We start from the raw sequence: 19130 nt of genomic DNA, 5'->3' as shown, positions 1-19130 counted from the left end.
TTGTTGAAGAATGGGAGAATTCTAGCTTTCATAAATAAGTTTATTATAAGTACCATTACACAAAATCTTGCATGAGTTGTCGACGTAGGCTTCAAAATAACTAAGAATTGTGATTATAGAAACTATTGAATATAGGTACTAATATAAAGTACTTTTAGTAATTCTTGATAAAGCTTCTTTTTTTTTTCTTATTTTCCTTCCTATTAAAATCCAATGATTTAACACCAAAGTTTTGAAATATTTATTTTAATATTCATTTATTTGATAATTGTTCAATAATTTTACAAAATACCTACTTCTTTTCGAACTCAATTAATAACCTATTAAAATGCAATAAAGAAGGATCAACTTAATTTTAATTAGTATATATTCCTTCTGTTTCAAATAAGTCGTTTAATTATCATTACAAATAAGAAATAATAGAAGTACTCATTGTCACATAATCACCAACAGGGAAAAATAGTAATTACAAGTATTATATCGAATTTGAGACCAATTTGAGTTTTTTTAGTCATTCCTGTGAAGTTAGGGGCATGAACAAGTGAAATAAAAAAAATTAAATGAAGAAAAAAGAAGCTTAATTAGCTTTTTTTTTTTTTGAAGTTTAACTAACTTTTCTATATCTTTTTTATTGATATAAATCCTATTACCCATTGAAGGTGTTTTCATTCTAATTTGCATTTATCATTTTATTTTAAAATCCTCAATATCACTACTTAAAACTCAAAGGACTAGAATGATTCAAACTTCAACTAGCGTGGGAAAAAAAAAAGTCAAAATTGTTGATAATGGCAATTTGATTTTAACTGTTCATCATTGTTGGATTTTTATCAATTATTCTATATGTGTCTAAAATCAAAAGTTTAAGAGGCCATATTTATTTTGGTCAAAACATTGAGTCCCAATTTAACAAATGTACAAAACATTTGAGAGGACAAAAACTACATTTCTCCCCAAAATAGAAAATAATTTTCCTCAACCCTCGGCGGTCAGTCTTCCAAGACTCCTATAACTACATTCAATAGAAAAGATCGACTTGCTAAAGTCAAAGTAAAGCTAAATTACAGATTATGATTTGAGCTCAAGGCATAATTATGCTGAATGACTTGCCAAACTCAAAGTAATGCTAAATTAGATATTATGATTTGAGCTCAAGGGTTCATTATATTCAATTACGCTCAATTATGAGTTGAGCTCAGCTTAATTCGAGATAAATGTGGCCCTGTAAACTCAAAGTAATGCCTGGGACTAGAACTGAAAAGATCCTATAACAACACAAAACCCTTGGGAAATTTTCTAGGTCTAACCAGCATTTAACCTAGCTTTCAGTTTTCGTAACCCTCCACCTAAAATTTTCCTTCATACTAATAATAATTAATGAATTGAGCCCAATCTTGAGTTCAAGATTACGATTGGCATGTTATAGTCAACATAACGCTTGAGACAATAAGTCAAAAGATTTAACAAAAAAATGTTTTTACCCAAGAATTTCTATCAACTAACCACTATTCCATGAGTACTTACAGATATGGAACAAATTTCAGCTCCAAGATATTTTGTGAGTTCAACAAAAGTGTGCTACATTTCATGAGTGGTTGTGCTTTATACTGTTGTTCGTCAAAATTCAAATCACTTAACGAGTCCCATGCAATTGCATTTTCGTAAAGAACAAAATGAACTCCGTGTCACTCTCAAGTCGGCAATCATTTTCATCAATGAACTTGCTTGGTAGCAGGGACTGAGCTGCAGAAGCCTTATTTGTCAGTTTTAATCCTTATTTGTCAATTTCTTACGTCCCTTTTTGTTAATTTTCCTTTCCCCCTTCCATCCTACTCCCTTTTTGTATTTTTCTTAGATTCTGTTTCCGATTCCATTCCAAGAAGACGAAATGGAATTGAGCTTGTGTTTGCCCACCAAGAGTAACAGTCAAAGATGTCATGCCTAATTATTCATCCAGAGAATAAAACCAAAATCTTCAGTGCCCACCGCTGTAAATGCAAGGACTGCTTTCATTTTCTTTTTCTTTTTCTTTCATTTTCTATTTGAATTCTACCATGCTATTACTTCCTCCCTTTTCAAGCATAATTTGTGTGATAAGAAATTTTTGTCTAATTTAACTAATTTATTAATCTTCATTGGAACTTTATTTATGTGACAAGAGCATATTATATTTGAGCAACGTTGTGAAGTTCTAGTTAGCAAATAAGCTATGCTTAAGAAAGTGGCTTATTTCTCTAATTGGGAATGTCAAATGATGATATCAGTAGGGTTCTTTTTTAAACATTTGATAGGACAACAAACAAAATTATTCTTGCGAATTTGGTATTCTTGCAGATATGGTTTATACGTTTCTTCTCTTCTTTTTTTTATTTATTTTTTGGTGGGTAAAGAGGTTTTTGTCAACTCCAAATCACTAATGTTACCTCTCGGTTAATCAAAACACAATTTCTTGAAGTAATGAAGTTGATTAGAAGTGGCTAGAAAAAAAAAAAAAGAAATGGATTAGAAGTGTAGTGATAAAGTAATCACTAGCTATGGATCCTAGCAAATTATAAACTACAGAATCAAGTAAAACAAATCAAAAAATTAGTAGTAAAGTTACAAAAGATTTTACCAAGTGATGGGAGAGGTAGCGTATCAAATCGGAGAAGAAAAATTGAAAGGAAGGAAATTCAAAAGACTACTGATTAAGTCGATGCACTGGATATTTGACGGTATAGATGACCTTTTTGTCTTTTTGTCTCTAAAGTAAATAGCTAGCCTGACATCGTGTAAGTAGTAATACTGTGCTTTTACACGTACTTGCTTAGTTGCTTGTATAACCTTCTTTCAATAAAAAGTGACATTGGACGTTAAAAGAAAAAAAGGAAGCCTAATCATAGACCGTTCCCAAGGGATCGAAAACTACGTACTGATCAAATAAAGTGAAAATTAAAAAAAAAAATTAGCCTAAGTCTGCCTGAAACCCCTAATTGTAGGTTCCCCCGCTCACAGAGCCATAATTGTATTTATTTATTTATTTATTAATAGAGGAAGAGTAAGATTTAAAAAGTTGAAAATGGGAATGAGGGAACTTAAACTCAGGATCTCAAGTCCTGATACCTCAATCTTAAATACTAGATCAAAGCCTCATCGACAGCCATGATTGTATTTCGCGAAGACCTTGATCACTAATAGTAATTTTGACATTGAGAAGGATCAATTTATGCAATCCATTGGAGTAACTGCTAACAATTACTAGTGGAGCCATATATCTTGAGGGTGCAGAATTTGTCTACCCCTGAAGATTTAGAAAATGATATGATAAATATGTAATTTAAAATATTTGTAAATTTGCAGTCTACTTACCCCTTTTTAAAGTTCACTGCTTCAACTACATTACATTGTCAAAAAGGTAAAATTAAAGTTGAATGAATGATGATGGAAGAAAGCACAGGGGAAGGATGTAAGGCCAGTTGGCTAAATTAGCTGTTTATAATAGTTGAGTATTATAAAATATCTCTTTTGGGAAATTTTTTTTTTTTTTTTTTTAAAAAAAAAGAGCACAATGTATGGAGGAAAAGGACACAGTCTGCAAAGTCAATCGTGCTCTCACAATCTAAAAATGCGGAAAGTCAACCTCCATTTTTTTCCACACACAGTACCTATGAACTCACCTTTGTTGACTTTCTACTCTAAGTTTTGTAATTATTTACAAGTATTATTCGTGTATCAATAATGTTACTACATATCTATTATGTCATTTCATTTGAAATTGTCTCTTGATTTTTAACTTTACAGTCTCTTTCATGACTTTAAAACAGGTTCTTATAAGTCTAAACAAAACTACCAAGCAACAATTACGTATTGATTACACTAGTTTAATCCTTTTTTTCTTTGTACTAGTTAAATGTTGAGATTTAAGATGCGGGAGAAAATGGGGATTAGAATTCAATTATGCTGGTCTAATTTAGTGGTATTTTATCATTTTGTAATTAATTATGTAATGATTACACAGGCCTGGTGTGCTGGTATTTTATATAATTATATATATTGCTTTGCCAACAAGATTTGCACGCAAATGGATTAATGACAGATCCGTACGTATGTCCAAAGGTGTTGAAGATCTTTCTGGAATAACAAACAAAATTAACTATACATCCAAGAAGTTCCGCTGGTTGGCATTTTAAAGGTGATTTGGATGACGTATAATACTCGGGTCCATGTTAGGAGTCGAATCAAGATGATAGATGGTGTTCATGGATTAACTAAACTCGTCATTTAATTAATCGAGGAATAATCTGTCGGTTACACCATGACATTATATGTTTCTCATTTGTATTAAAGAATTGACCTTCACACTTAAGACAGATCAATAGGTTGAGTATTACCTAGATCTAGAGGTGTCAAAATGGGTGACTTGGGGGTTTGGGTTGGGTAAAATGGGTAATGAGTATAAGTGAGTCAACTCATTTATACTCATTTAATTAGATGGGTATAAATGGGTAAGTCAAAAAATGAATTGGACAACCCAATTACCCATTTATTTTAACTTTTTGTAAACTCATTTAAATTCATTTTTGCAAACTAAGTTATCAATTTATACCACTCTTTGTACCCATCATCAGTTTTAAATATTTACTTATAATGTTCAATAAACTTAATTACCAATTTTTTTTCATTTATACTCTGTCACAAAATTACCTATTATTTAATAATTGAATAATAAGAATATAAAAATTTGAACTAAGTACTATAAAAATTAATATAAAAACTTAATCCAAAAATTTTGAACCCCTAACATTTTTTCATATATAAATTTAAAATTTCATTTTATAAAGATAAGAAAATAGGCTAAAATTTATCATAAATTAGTAATGCTAAAAAATGAGCAAGTTAACAAACTAAGAGAAAATAAAATAATGAGATAAAACCAACAAATAATAATAATAATAATAATAATGAAACAAAAGTAGTTAACATCATGACAAAATGAAAATTTTGAAAAAAAAAAGGTGGGGGAAAAGAAGAGACTTGGTGGGGAAGAGAATTCTAAATGGGTTAATTGGGTTTGATGGGTTACTCAATAATACCCATATACAAAAATTTAAGATACCCATGCCCATCTATTCATGGGCGGGTATGGGTAAATTTAGTTAAGTGGGTTGATTTACCACCTCTACCTAGATCCAATCCAGAGCCATCATATTACTTTTCTTGAGTTTGGATTTAAAATTACAAATTTAGATTCTACCTAGACCCAAGTCCCATGAAAGAATGAATAGTTCGAATAGGATCTAATTTTGTATGATTTATACCTAAATCCAGATCTAAGTCTTGACCCTACCCAAATCTATATGTTTATATAAGATAAAGCGGAGGTGATGCAAAAACACAAAAGTTTCAATCTTGAATATAGATAAAAATTTTCAAGCAAATAGAAATATTTGATAACATTTCATACTTTCTGTTCATGATTTATTCATTGTTTTTAAATTTGGACTGAGGAGTGAATCGAAAGAACTTCTGATTCGCCATTCAACCAGCTCAATTAGTCAACTCTGGTTCAAAGATTTAATCATTTTTTTTAGTTTTGTGTTAAAAATTTTGAATAAATCTAAAATATTTGTTTTGAAAAATAAAAAATTAATAAAATCCGGTTGAATCTTCCTATTTTTACTAGTCTAGCCAGTTCTTGACCTAATTTCACCGGTTTAATTGAACTTTTGGATTAATCATTAAATCAAACCGAAAGCATGATTGGTTTCTAGTTCGATCGATCGAGCTGACCAGTGTAGCCCGATTTTAAAACGTTGGATTTAACGTGCGCAACATTCTTGAATATTAATTTTATCATTTTAAAATGGTGATTGAATTGTATTTTTGCTATCTTAAAATTTTACATGTACTGATTATTTTTTAGTACCAATGGATACCTATGGAATATCCAAATCATGGGAGTTCAGGTCTAAATGCACGAGGATGTGGGGCTGGACCAAGGCATCAATAAAGTCAGTGTTCTGCGGGAATCGGGTCGCACTCCTCAATTGGATGCCAGCGGGGGAATTGTACAATTTTGTACTTTTCATTGGAAAATATAGCCTCACCATGCAACAAGCCACAACCCAAATCTTCAGTAGATTCATCAAGAGGAGGAGAAAATCCAAAAAATGCAACTTTTCTGTCACAGTGACGTGCTTTTCTTCTTCCCTGCAACTAATCGCCGGCCCTACCCAAAAACCTTGCCCTTCCCCTCTATCACTCCAAGAATTGGTGAAAACATAAACATTTTTGAGTTGCTAAAAATTTTAAATTAGACATTTGGGTGATGGATATTAATTCCCAATTATATATTTCCTCTTTTCTCTGTATGATTGGGTCCTCCTTTCTCTGTGCTTATTCACGCTCGACAATGTTTTACTACAAAGATTATGTGGAAAAAGACAGAGGGGAATCAAACATGGGGTCTGAAAGTACAAAGAAGATAGGGAGAACAATAATGTCATCTTACTATACCAAATTGTGAAGTTGGACAAACAATATACAATCTTGGACAAAATAAAATAAAATGAAAGATACAATCTTGGAGGGCAAATATCATCACCATTTGGATTATCATGCAATATCGACCACTCATTTCATAGTTTTTCAGTTGAAAAAGAATATCAAATTCGTTTTTCTTTAATTTCATCCTTTGATTCATATATGAAAATTTGGTCGCAAATGCCAAATTGCATTCTACTTATACGTCATGGTGCAGGTGTCTATCTATTTTTCATTTTGTGATAAGATGAATGAGATGAAAACAAAAAATCAATGAGATTTCACTGCATCAAACTGAAAAATCTTTACAAAGCAATGCCTTTCAAAACAATTGGGGCCTGCGCCCTTAAGTTCGTTAGTAAATTTTATCATTTTCTTAAATTCTCTACAGCAGAAAATTTTTGAAATACAATGGTACATTGTAGTTTTTTGAAAACACCTAATTCATATAGTAGTTTTTTATATAGTTTCACTCAAGTTCAATCCAAATATTGCTTGCTGATTGAATACCAATTGATGCAATTGGTTTGAGACCAAAAATTTGGTCTAATTATGCTAATGTACTAATTGAGATATAGGTTCTGTTTGATAACTTAATTCAACATTTAAACTTAGGGTACATTTGATAAAATTGAAACCTGAAAACTGAAATATGGAATTTGAGGACCAAATCTGTTAAATTATTAAATTATTAAGCACTAATTCTGATACATTTGAATGTATATCACATTAATTGATAAGTGAATAGCATATCACTTTTTTTAGAGTAAATTCGGACAAGAAAATTCAATACCACATAATTAATTCAAATATTTTATTTTTTGTTATCAAACGTGTCTGCACATATTATGATAAACCTATTAACTTTAAATGCTGAATTGGGTATTGGGTTCAGATCTTAACATGTTAAAAAATGCTTGAAAACTAGAAATATAATATTTGAATTAATTAAATAGCACTTAATTTTCCAAATAAAACTTACTCCTAAAAATAAATGATAAGCTATTTAATTATCACTTAATGTAATATACACTCAAATGTATCAAATTTAGTACTTGATAATACAGTAACTTAATGGATTCAAACTTTATATTTTAGTTTTTAGATTTCAACTTTATCAAATGCACCTATAGTCATATCCAAATAATAAAATTTTGTGTTATCCATAGTAAAAAAAAAAACATATAAACAAATGCAAAGAATCTGAATGGAGAAAACTTAAACCTGCTGATCCTAACCGGAAATCAGTTTCTAAAGAGCCTTTGACTTCCTCTGATGAGACTTATGATTGGGTTGTTTATGACCTTGTCATCAAAATCTCTCTTCTGCTGCCTTTAGTCTCTGGATATATTTATATTACTAAAATACTCTTATCAATCTTCTTTCATACTATATAATTTTTTTCTTTTCCAAAGTACAATATCAGTTTTTGATTCCGTAATGTACTAATGTCCTCTTTCTTTCATTATTTTGTAGGGGAAATTTTATATTAGAAGTCTGAAACTCCGTGAAGACAGATCAATGTCACTTAATTCTTGAATCGAGAACTCTATATTTGGTCCCAATGTAGTAAAAAAGAAAGGAACAAGATCGATTTGATTGCAACTTTTATTACATCAAAAGATAACCATAAAAACTTGCATAAATACATTAGCATCAACCTCATACCAACCATAAATTAGAAATCTAAATTGACATACTAGACACAGAATTCAGACCAAGCCAATGAATCTCCCAGGTGATGGCAGCATGTATGAATTATAGTAACACATTAATTATGATATATTTTCTGTCCCTTTATGGCAAGAAATCAAGAAATTTAAAAATGCAATCCAAAATGTCAATGCCCGAAAAGTAAACGGGAATATGCTGCTAGTAATAGTGTTAATCCATTAAATAATAGCAATAATGATAGTAGAATTATTCCAGCAAAGTACTAACAAAAAACTATTGGCAATAATGGATTAGTTCTTGAGAGGAACTGGAAAGAAGTCTAGGGGATGCGTTGGACATGGAGAATCACGCTAGCTTCGGCCAACACGTGTGCAGACATGGAGAAAAATGATTGGCCAATTGGACAAATTTCCAGTTTCAACGCTGAATGAGATAAATTTATATATTCCTTCTTGACTTTCGAGGAATAAAAACAAATTAGATTACAATTATATTATGGTACATGGCATCATAGTACATGCCAGGCCTATAAAAACCCAAGTTGTGGAACCCAAAAGAACCCACCAATTTCCAAATACAGGAGGTTTCATTTGGGTTGATCATATTTGCAGAAATGCACGGAGCTGTTGAGGAAGCTGAGGTGGGGAGTTCTTTTCCTCCACCTACACCTAGTGAAGGTGTAACAGCTGATGATGATAAGGATGAGATTAAAGAGAGAAGCTTTAGAAAATCAACTGCCAACAACCTCAAGGACCGGAAACTGTCGTGGGCAAAGCTCCGCCGCATCGACTCCCTCAACTTGGAGGCCGGAACAGTTTCCGGCAAACGTACCGGCGGTGGCCATGGCAACAAGGTTGTTACTATTAAACACTAGTGTTACTCCACTAGTCTATTGTCGTCAATTATTTGCTTTGCTATTTACTGGACCTGTTTTACCCAAAAAAAAAAAAAAGTGATCATGAAAAAGCTATACAAAATATTTTAACATATGTGGCTTTTTTTAAAAAAAATAAATATGTATATATATAAGTTCTCAAAAGTTTAAAGTTATTTTTTCTTTCACATCTGAAGGCATTTTTCCTCATAACTTCTTCTAACTAGAACTTCTTTTTGATTGGTTTAGCTTTCCTTAATTATATCATTTAAAACACGCTCCAAAAAATTGAGAACGATTTCTAAGTACTTTAACAAGTTAAAAACTGATTATTAAATTCAACTGTCGTTCATCTCAAAAGTGTTAAAAAGAGAAGTAAAGGAAAAAAAAAAACAAACAGCTTTTACTTGCAAGAAAGGCATGACTATAAGATGAGTAAAGAAAGCGTAAAAGAGGTTTCTAGTTTCAAAAATGCTGTACCATTTTAACTGGATATAAAAGTTCTTTATCCCTTGTACTTGCTTAATTCAACAGGATTTAGGATGGAAAACCACACTCAGTTTGGCATTTCAGAGCATAGGAGTAATATACGGTGACATTGGGACTTCTCCATTGTACGTATATTCCAGTACATTTCCTGATGGAATACATGACAAAAATGACCTCCTTGGTGTTTTGTCCCTGATTATCTATACCCTAACTCTCTTGCCACTGATCAAGTATGTGTGTATTGTCTTGTGGGCAAACGACAATGGCAATGGTGAGTAGTCTAAACATGGTAATCATCACTTCATTACTGGTTCTTTTAGTAATTTCTCCTCCACTTTAATGATAATTAATTACCATAATCAGGATTAGGAATGCATTTGTGTGGTAGTTTTTCTGTTTTTTTTTTCTCTTTTGTTTTTGTGGTGAAAACTGTGCTTTGACGAGTTGGCAAAAAGCGACGTGCGTGGATTCCTAGGATGGATCATTTTGGTTGGTGGGAGGCACTTTTCTGTAGATTGGTTCTACACGAATCATTTGAATCCTCTCATGTGAACCCTACTTTGAGATCTACAATTTCTGCATATGGTTCATGTGTGAGGATCCGTAGCGTAATGATCCACCAAATAAAGTCCTATTTGCTATGCCGAAAGCGATTGAAATATGAGAGTATTAGACAGTCTGTGTCATCAAAACTTTGACATGTCAAGAGATATAATTGTATCTAGGATAAATTACGTATAATCTTTTATGGTTTAATCTATTGTCACATAACTTCTCCTAACGTTTCAAAATATCCATTTCAACCATCTTATGATTTTATATAAAGTGAAAACTTCACGAAAAATAGCCTACGTAACATCGTTAGTTGAAATGTCAATAGTGTTGTCATTTAAATATAAATCAATCGATGGCTTAACCACTTTATATAAAAGTATAGTGAGATTATGTGAATAAATGCAAAAGTCCCGGGAGGTAAAATGTATATTTGCACAAATCATAAGAAGGCTACATGAATATTAAGATTTTATCACACGTACTTTTAAAGTGCGTTTGATATAAACACCGTAACTGATTATGCATTCCGTCCATTTTCTTCTTCACATAAAATCACAAGGTTATGTGGCTATTTTGAAATCTTAGAGGAGTCATCTAGCATTATATAAAACCATAGGGAATAATAAATAATTTACCCTTGTATCTTTCACCCAATTAATGATAATTAGTCTTGTCTAACACACTCATTGAGCCATTCTTTGTCTGGCCCATTATTTGGCAGTGAGTATTTGATACTAATACAACAAGTACATTGTCAAGTGATGCAAATAGTTTACTTGATATTATTCCATGAAACACAATTGCTGAGGTCATTGGACCAAGATTCTGTGGCAAACTTATGCCTCTAGCCTTCACTTCATCAGTTCATTGGGGCAGCCAAGGAAACATTTCCACTTCTTGAATTCATATAGGGCACAGCTAATCTTCCTGTTTATCAAGATGCTCAATCCACATCTTGTTTTTGGGGTCTCGAAATTCTGCAAATTAAGCTGTGGCGGTTTTAAGTTTCTTCAAGTAGTGAAATATGAAAATATAAAATCCAAAAATGCAAATAATGTTTCATATAGTGTTATGCTTTTCTGCATATTAATTTTTGTTTCAGTCAAACTATTTGATGCTATTTGACTATAAACAACATATCATCCCTTTATTTCTTAAATTTCTACAATATACTCTGTTTATCTGATCAATCCAGCCAATAATGAATTACAAATCTGTAAATGGTGGTGCACATCTATGTGCAGGCGGGACATTTGCGCTCTACTCCTTAATTTGTAGACATGCAAAGGTAAGCCTTATTCCAAACCAACAGCCAGAGGACACGGAAGTCTCAAATTACAAAATAGATATACCCTCCAACCAGTTGAGAAGGGCTCAAAAGGTTAAAGAAACCCTGGAAGGAAGCAAAGTAGCAAAAATCATACTTGTGTTTCTTCCCATCCTTGGAACTTCTATGGTCATGGGTGATGGGATCCTCACTCCCTGCATTTCAGGTCACATTCTGCCACCTGCACAACATACATTTAGACATCAGACCCCCATTTTCATTCTTTAATCTTTCAATAAGAACAACTGAATATTTTGCTTTAATTTCAGTCACCTAATTTCACTAGTACCTTATCCTTGCTAGTTGCTACACATAGCTTCAATATATAAATTAAAATCAAGTTACGGGAAAATCTTATTTACCAAGTATACTGAAAAAAAAAAAAGTTGTCTATCTCATATGAATAACTGAATAGAACCCAGTGATCAAGTGTGTTTGTACCTCATAAAGTACCAAAAAGAAGCCTGAAGTAGTACATATTATAATAAAAATACACACTAAAATCATTAGTTCAACAAAGAGAATCTTGAGTTTGAGTCAAACAGGACAAATTGGTGGAAAAGTAAATGAGCCGAAGTTGATGAGTGAGAAGAATTGAATTAATGTTTTGTAAGGAAATAATGGTGATAGAATGACATCAGAACTTTAATTCATTTTGTGTTCATTTTATGAAATAACAAATAGAAGAATGAAGTAAATTTGCATAAGGTTAGTGCTTGAGGTAACTAATGAATGAAAGAAAATCATTAAATGCTAACTATGCTCTAACTTTAAGCAATACTTCATCTGTGGAATGCATTTCATTCAATTAGAAATAGCAACATTTACTATGTACTGTATCTTCTGAAGTCCTATCGATGTAGTAGTACAAGAGGAATTGGTATCACAACTTAATAGCAAGAAAAATGTTAAGCTGTTGCAAGGTCCTTAAGTTTGCAAAGGAACACTAACACGACTTTGATGGTCCTTATGGTTGCAGTGCTTTCTGCTGTGAGCGGGATCACATCCCTCAAACAAGGTAACATTTGCTAATCTTACTTCCCTATGGCCTTGCAACTGTATAGTGTCTGATTTTTCAAAAGAAACACAGTTTGCTGTTCTTGAAGATCAGAATGCAAATACTGATATTTAGTGCTCCATCGAGTTTAATCACATTCCATTAAATCACAATCTTTCTTAGAAACAACTAACATTTGGACAAACTTTGTATAGCATACATGTAAGCGTACCTTAACCCAAATGGGGCTGAACTTTTTGATTGTCCAGACGCTGTTGTTGGAATTTCAATTGCAATATTGATCGTTCTCTTCTCCGTTCAACGCTTTGGCACGGACAAGGTTGGCTTCTCATTCGCTCCAGCAATCAGCTTGTGGTTCCTATGTATAGGTCTTACTGGCTTCTACAACTTATTTAAGCATGACCCTGGGGTCCTACGTGCTTTCAATCCAAAATACATATTCGATTACTTCAGAAGAAATGGTAAGAAAGGATGGAAATCACTAGGTGGAGTCGTCCTATGCGTTACAGGTCAGAGGCTAATACTGTCACTCCCAATTATTTAATTTTCTCACATTCACATATGGTTAGTGTATCCTAACTTGCAGACAATAATATGAAACAGGGACCGAAGCTATGTTTGCTGATTTGAGTCACTTTAGTGTGAGGGCTGTTCAGGTATGTTACTCAATCCTATATCCGTCACTAGCAAACGTATATGCACTATGCACGACTACAACAAATATCATAAATGTATTTCTACATTCTGAACTTGGTGCAAATCAAAAGAAAATGATGAACCTAGTTTTTAAATTCTGCTTCTTGCCAAACATCTTGTTGGCATGCCCAAGTTAAAGATGATTGCTTACCGTATTTCGTACTATGTAACTAAAAGAAGCTATATGAGGGAAAACATTGCATGTCCAAACCAGACATGGAGAAGATTATTAAAGGATAAAACTACAGTCTCTGCAATGTACAACCTTTTTATGCTTTGTCATATGACTATTAAGCTGTTCATGACTTTTTCTTTTCTTTTCTGTGTAAAAATTCTGCAGATTAGTTTCTCCAGTGTAGTGTTCCCGACCCTAATTTCAACTTACCTAGGTCAAGCTGCATACCTCATGAAGTTCCCTGAAAATGTCGGCAACACATTCTATAAGTCAGTTCCAGGCAAGTTCTTAGTGCTAGTTTTGGAATATTTAATCACCAATATTATATGCATAACCGAGGAGTTAACAGTTCTATAAATGGTTGACTGCTATGTTGGATTGACAGATTCAATCTATTGGCCTACATTTGTTATAGCTGTCGTTGCAGCCATTATTGCCAGTCAAGCTATGATATCTGCGGCCTTTGCAATTATTTCTCAGGCCCTTAATCTAGGTTGTTTCCCAAGGGTTAGAGTTGTTCACACATCTGCCAAGTATGAGGGCCAGGTTTATATTCCTGAGCTCAACTATTTCATCATGACGGCTTGTATAATGGTTACTGCAATATTCAGAACCACAGAAAAGATCGGCAATGCTTATGGTAATCTCAATATACTCTTGGATTTGGAAAGTTAATTAACTGAATTAGACAGTGTAGTAAATAGAAGTTAGTCTTTCCCTCTATATATGAAACATGATCAACTCAGGCATGGCGTAATCCTAAGCCTGTACATACATCGGTTAATTAGATTTTATGTAATCTAAACTTTGAGAAATCCACTACCCAATGATTTCACATTTTATGCTCTTTATGCCCATCGAACTTTACAGTTATAGGAACATATTCTAAATTTATGGTTCTTTCGCAACTGCAAATTAAATTCGGTAGTTGGCTTTTAAAATGAAGAACAACATGATTGATTTGTGTGTATATCCCTCTCTATATAACTATGAGATATGTGTCATAAACATAGACGAATAGCAGTTGTTTAATCTTCTGTCTGGTAGAAAGGTGCTAATAGCACAAGACAGCAAAGTCAAAATACCTTCAGGACAGCAGATTGTGTTTGTGTGGATGTGTTATGCCTCTCTGCTCATACTCAGAAAGTCAAACAACAAAATCAGGTATTTTAAGAACAAAAGTTATCAAGGACCCATGCTACTCCTTAACATGCTTCTTTCAAGAACTACAGATTCCTGAATTTGTCTGTTGCTTCAGATATAAAATGTAGCACTAAGAAATTTTTTTATATCTTATTAGAGAAGCGAAAACATATAACCAATTTTCTAATGCAGGAATTGCTGTCGTCTCTGTATTTGTGATAACCAGTAGTCTGGTCACTTTAATTATGACTTTTATATGGAAGGCAAGCATATGGTGGATAGCTCTCTTCTTTCTAACGTTCTTTTGCACAGACTCCATATATCTATCAGCTGTGCTCTCCAAATTCATACAAGGTGGTTACCTCCCTATAGCATTTTCATTCTTCTTGATGACAACTATGGGAATTTGGCATTATGTCTACAAAGAGCGATACTTGTTTGAGCTCGAGAACAAGGTATCCAGTGATTATGTGAAAGATTTGGCCAGAAACCCACAAATTAGAAGAGTACCTGGTATTGGACTTCTATACTCTGAACTCGTTCAGGGTATTCCACCAATATTTCCCCACTTTGTTTCTAACATTCCAACAGTTTACTCAGTCACGGTGCTGGTCTCCATAAAGTCCCTCCCAATTAGTAAAGTGCCACTGGATGAAAGGTTTCTTTTTCGACAGGTTGAGCCAAGAGATTATCGAGTGTTTCGTTGTGTAGTGAGGTATGGATACAATGACAGAATTGAGGAGCCTCAGGTGTTTGAGCAGCAGCTTGTGGAGAACTTGAAGGAATTCATCAGGCATGAGCATTTCATCCTTGAAGATGCATCTAGAGAGCAAATGCCTGATTCAGACATCCAAGATTCAGGTTTAATGCAGAAAGATGGAAATCCTAGAAAATCCGGTTCCAAAACTGTTCATGTCGAAGAATCACTGCCAGAGGTACAGCAAAGTGCAACCGGAGTCTCATCAAGTTCAATCCAGTCATTTAATGCTGCAAAATCAACCAATTCCTCGATCCGAACCATTCCGGGGTCCACCCAGCTGGGTGTTGAAGAGGAGCTACAGATTGTGCAGAGAGCCAAAGAACAAGGAGTGTTTTATCTTCTGGGAGAAGCAGAAGTGGTGGCAAAACAAGATTCATCCTTCTTCAAGAAGTTTGTCGTCAACTATGCCTACAATTTCCTTCGGAAGAATGTCAGGCAAGGGCAGAAGCTCTTGGAAATTCCTAGGACTAGGCTTTTAAAGGTTGGAATGGTTTATGAAGTTTAATTTATCAGAACATTAAAAAAAAAAGTGAATAACAACACTCCTTTGTAGAAAGCTAAGTGAAACGGAGAAGGTAACTAATTATTCTGATCAACTCCACCACAAGGCGAGCCCATGTTGCATAATATAACATGCGTACTATCTATTGTTTCACTTATATTTGCATGTCAAATATTGTGCCCTTCCACTTTCTGTTTTTGGATTATTCAAACTTACCATATCAGGAAGAAGTCATATTCTATTGAATGAGATTGGATGCAGAGTGCAGATTGAAGCCAAACTCATAAAAATCAACACTAATTAACATAACAAGGAAAATGCACCACCAAGCAGGAAAGATTTTGAGATTTCATAAATGGATACAACAACAAAGGGGAAGTCTTCAATTAAAGTTGCAACAATCATCAAAAATCGAAATTAGGAGCATTACAAAGCTTATCGCTGCTACTCCCTTCCCAGGGCAGAACAGAGGCCAAAGAAACTAAGAGACTATGCATTATTCAATACATTAACTAACTGAGATACAAGGTAGGGTGACAAAGCTCTAGTCTATTTGATCAACTATTATTATAGCAAGGCCATGCTCTTTCTTCCTCTCTAGCATCCCTTGCTCATCTCCATGTACCCATTGTAAAGAAGACTAATAACCATATGGGACAGACCAACCCCTAAGATTAATGGTAGGATTACTCGTGCAATTGCATTAAGTGTACCCAGAGATCGCAAAAAAAAGGAGGAATTGCACGACCTTCAACATAAGAGAGAAGGATCGACACCAACAGACCAGTGGCACAAAGGATTCCATAAAGAACTAACAAGAAATGGTGTGCCCTCTCAATGTTCTAGTTGCCAGATCATAACAATGAGTGTCATCTTCTGTTGAATCAGAACAGGTCTCGGTTCCCACTAGGCAGCTTTCCCACTAGGCAGCTTTCAAGTAGACGGAGGAGGATGAACCCCTGAACAAAAGGTGGTGGTCAAAGCAGGCAATGGCTGAGCAGGGAAGACAGAAAAAACTCATGCATGAGATGATGTCGAGAAAATTCCTGCAGTAGAACATGCCGACATCACGTGGATGGGAGGTGGTCAGACTGGGAAAGAGATAAAGGACCCCATTCTCCTCAAGGTAGCAATAGGAAGAGGAGGAAGGTGGTGCCAGAACTGATCAGAGGCACCGCATCTACATCAGCATCGTCCTAAGGGTGGAGACATATGTAAGTCTCTTTTTTTCTTAATCACTAAAACATGCTAGCTCAATGAGGAGATTTTGAAATATGTTTAAAAGAATCTCTGTGCGCTTGTCACTGAACACCTGATGCTCAAACTTCTGACAATCCTGAACGTGGAACAGGAAACAATGTCAACTTTTTAAAGCACCAAATCCAAGTTCAAATTCACTAAAGATAAAGAAAGAGCAAAACCGAATACAAGAAAGAGAAAACTGAACAATTACAACAGAAAATGAGTCCTTAGTCCCCCCAAAAAAAAACAACAAACAACTAAGTTAGCCAAAAAAAAAAAAAAGGCTAGCAACACATCCACGATCGGTTACAGCAGCTAGCAAAAAGGCACTTGCAATCCACTGAAACCAGTCAACCACCAATCAGCCCTTAAACTTCGTCAAAGAGTTAGTACTAAAAATTTATCAAAGCATTCCTGATTCTTTTGTGATTTCTCAACAGCACTTTCTTCAAATTCCATTGCCCAGGAAATTTTTTTTTTTAAGTGTTTCCAATGCCCAAGAAATACCGATATTTATGCTGAATGATCAAAAAAATCGAAATGGGATTCATCAAAACCTATTTAATTACTGCAAACACAGCGTCAACTGTGAAGAATTCGGGGAGAACTTTCATCAAACATGTGATCTACAAAGGTGAGATAAAATCAAAGGAAGATAAACAATTGACGCGAATGAGGAATATCGCTGAAATTACTACTGTTAGAGTAAGAGACTCACCCAGTATTGAATCTGTTGACCAAGTTTTGTTGTTCGAATTGCTTAGGAGTTAAAGAAATTGTGATCAAAAGAGTTGAATCTGTTGATCAAGTCTTGTCGACTTGTCGTTCGAATTGCTCCCGAGTTGGAAGTGCTGAAAAAACCCATATAAGCAAAAATCTCAAATATGCTCGATCATGAGCATATAATTATTGCTATAGATAAAAACCATAATTTCAACGGTAGTCACTATCCCTGCCTTCAGCATCCCCTCCTTGCGGTTAAGGTAACGACTTCAAGAATGGACAGCTCCCATAGTGTGACGGGCGGTGTGTACAAGGCCCGGGAGCGGATTCACCGCCGTATGATTGACCGACGATTACTAGCGATTCTGGTTTCATGCTGGCGAATTGCAGACTGCAATTCGAACTAAGGTCGGGTTTTTGGGGTTAACTCACTCTCACGAGATTGCGCCCTTTGTCCCGGCCATTTGACATAATAGAATAGAAGTAATCGAATCAATCAAATAGTCAAATTCTAAAGAAAAACATTATTAATGATCCAAGACCATACATATTAATAGATCGAATTGCTATTTATTTACTGAATAGACAAATTGATTAACAAAAATCATGACTATAGTTAACAATAAAATACTCTAAAAAGACCACATACAAGAAATTGTGATCAAATGAAGGTGTGAAAGAATGAGTTGTTATACCTTTTTTTTTTATATGAGAGGTCTTAAATCGAAACTTTTCACTTACATTTTCTCTCCCTACAGCACCTAACCCATCCTCCCCCTTAATGAGCTATTTTACTTGTTCATATTTATATTCACGAAAGGAAAATGAGCGGTTTGTGATGTCCAAGGTTTTTATTTTTTCTTTCTTTATAAAAAAAAAAGAAAGAAATTATGAATGGCTTAGAAAATAAATGAAAATTATATGATAGGTATCTAATTTTTGGGATAATATCAGAAACCTCCCTTGAGGTTTCTTTTAATATCACTTAGCACCTCTAAAGTTTGAAAAATAATCACTTAGCACCTCTAAAAACCCTAAGCTACTCTTTTGCTCATTTTGCTAAATAAAAATACTCTTAAACTACTTTGTTTATTTCAAGAAAAAATACCACCTAAAAAACAATCTCTTGTAGTACCGTCATATCACAAAGTTATAGTCCATAAAAATGTGAACGAGTACCAATTCAACTTATATGCTCAAAACTGATTTTTTATGAACTTTATTTGCTTTCCCATCTTCTTCTCAACTGTAGTTTAAGCCTTCAAGTTGTACTAAATCATTACAAAAATAAACTCAAACTAAACAAAGAAATCATACCCCCACTCTATCACAATCACAAAAAAAAAAAGATAAACAAAATTCAATTTTTAATAATTTACAAATAAAAAGTCTACATTATATGTCTATTTTAGAGATATCACCATTAGCCA

At 33.8% G+C, this 19130-nt stretch overlaps 1 protein-coding gene and 1 long non-coding RNA gene across 5 annotated transcripts; one reads left to right on the top strand and one right to left on the bottom strand.

Annotated features, from left to right (window-relative positions):
• Window positions 1–8714: 8714 nt before the first annotated feature.
• On the top strand, window positions 8715–15892 carry LOC113687762 (potassium transporter 5-like). Its single transcript, XM_027205296.2, has 9 exons — window positions 8715–9049; window positions 9605–9830; window positions 11359–11607; window positions 12421–12459; window positions 12708–12968; window positions 13063–13115; window positions 13496–13610; window positions 13716–13970; window positions 14666–15892. The coding sequence occupies exons 1-9, from the start codon at window positions 8810–8812 to the stop codon at window positions 15736–15738; spliced, it is 2511 nt and encodes an 836-aa protein (XP_027061097.1). The 5' UTR covers window positions 8715–8809; the 3' UTR covers window positions 15739–15892.
• LOC113743673 (uncharacterized) lies at window positions 10737–18530 on the bottom strand. Of its 4 annotated transcripts, XR_003461161.2 has the most exons (5): window positions 18396–18530; window positions 17696–18149; window positions 12671–17071; window positions 11539–11622; window positions 10739–11103 (listed from the first exon to the last, which is right to left on the bottom strand). It is a non-coding gene; the product is annotated as an uncharacterized lncRNA (long non-coding RNA). The 4 variants fall into 4 exon arrangements; XR_011814266.1 differs by lacking the exon at window positions 18396–18530 and having other exon boundaries at window positions 10737–11103; window positions 17696–18389; XR_011814268.1 differs by lacking the exon at window positions 18396–18530 and having other exon boundaries at window positions 10737–11091; window positions 17696–18389.
• Between the last annotated feature and the right edge of the window lie 600 nt (window positions 18531–19130).

Source organism: Coffea arabica, chromosome 5e, assembly GCF_036785885.1.
Source record: "Coffea arabica cultivar ET-39 chromosome 5e, Coffea Arabica ET-39 HiFi, whole genome shotgun sequence".
NCBI lineage: Eukaryota > Viridiplantae > Streptophyta > Magnoliopsida > Gentianales > Rubiaceae > Coffea > Coffea arabica.
This window is presented reverse-complemented; position numbering and strand designations above follow the sequence as displayed.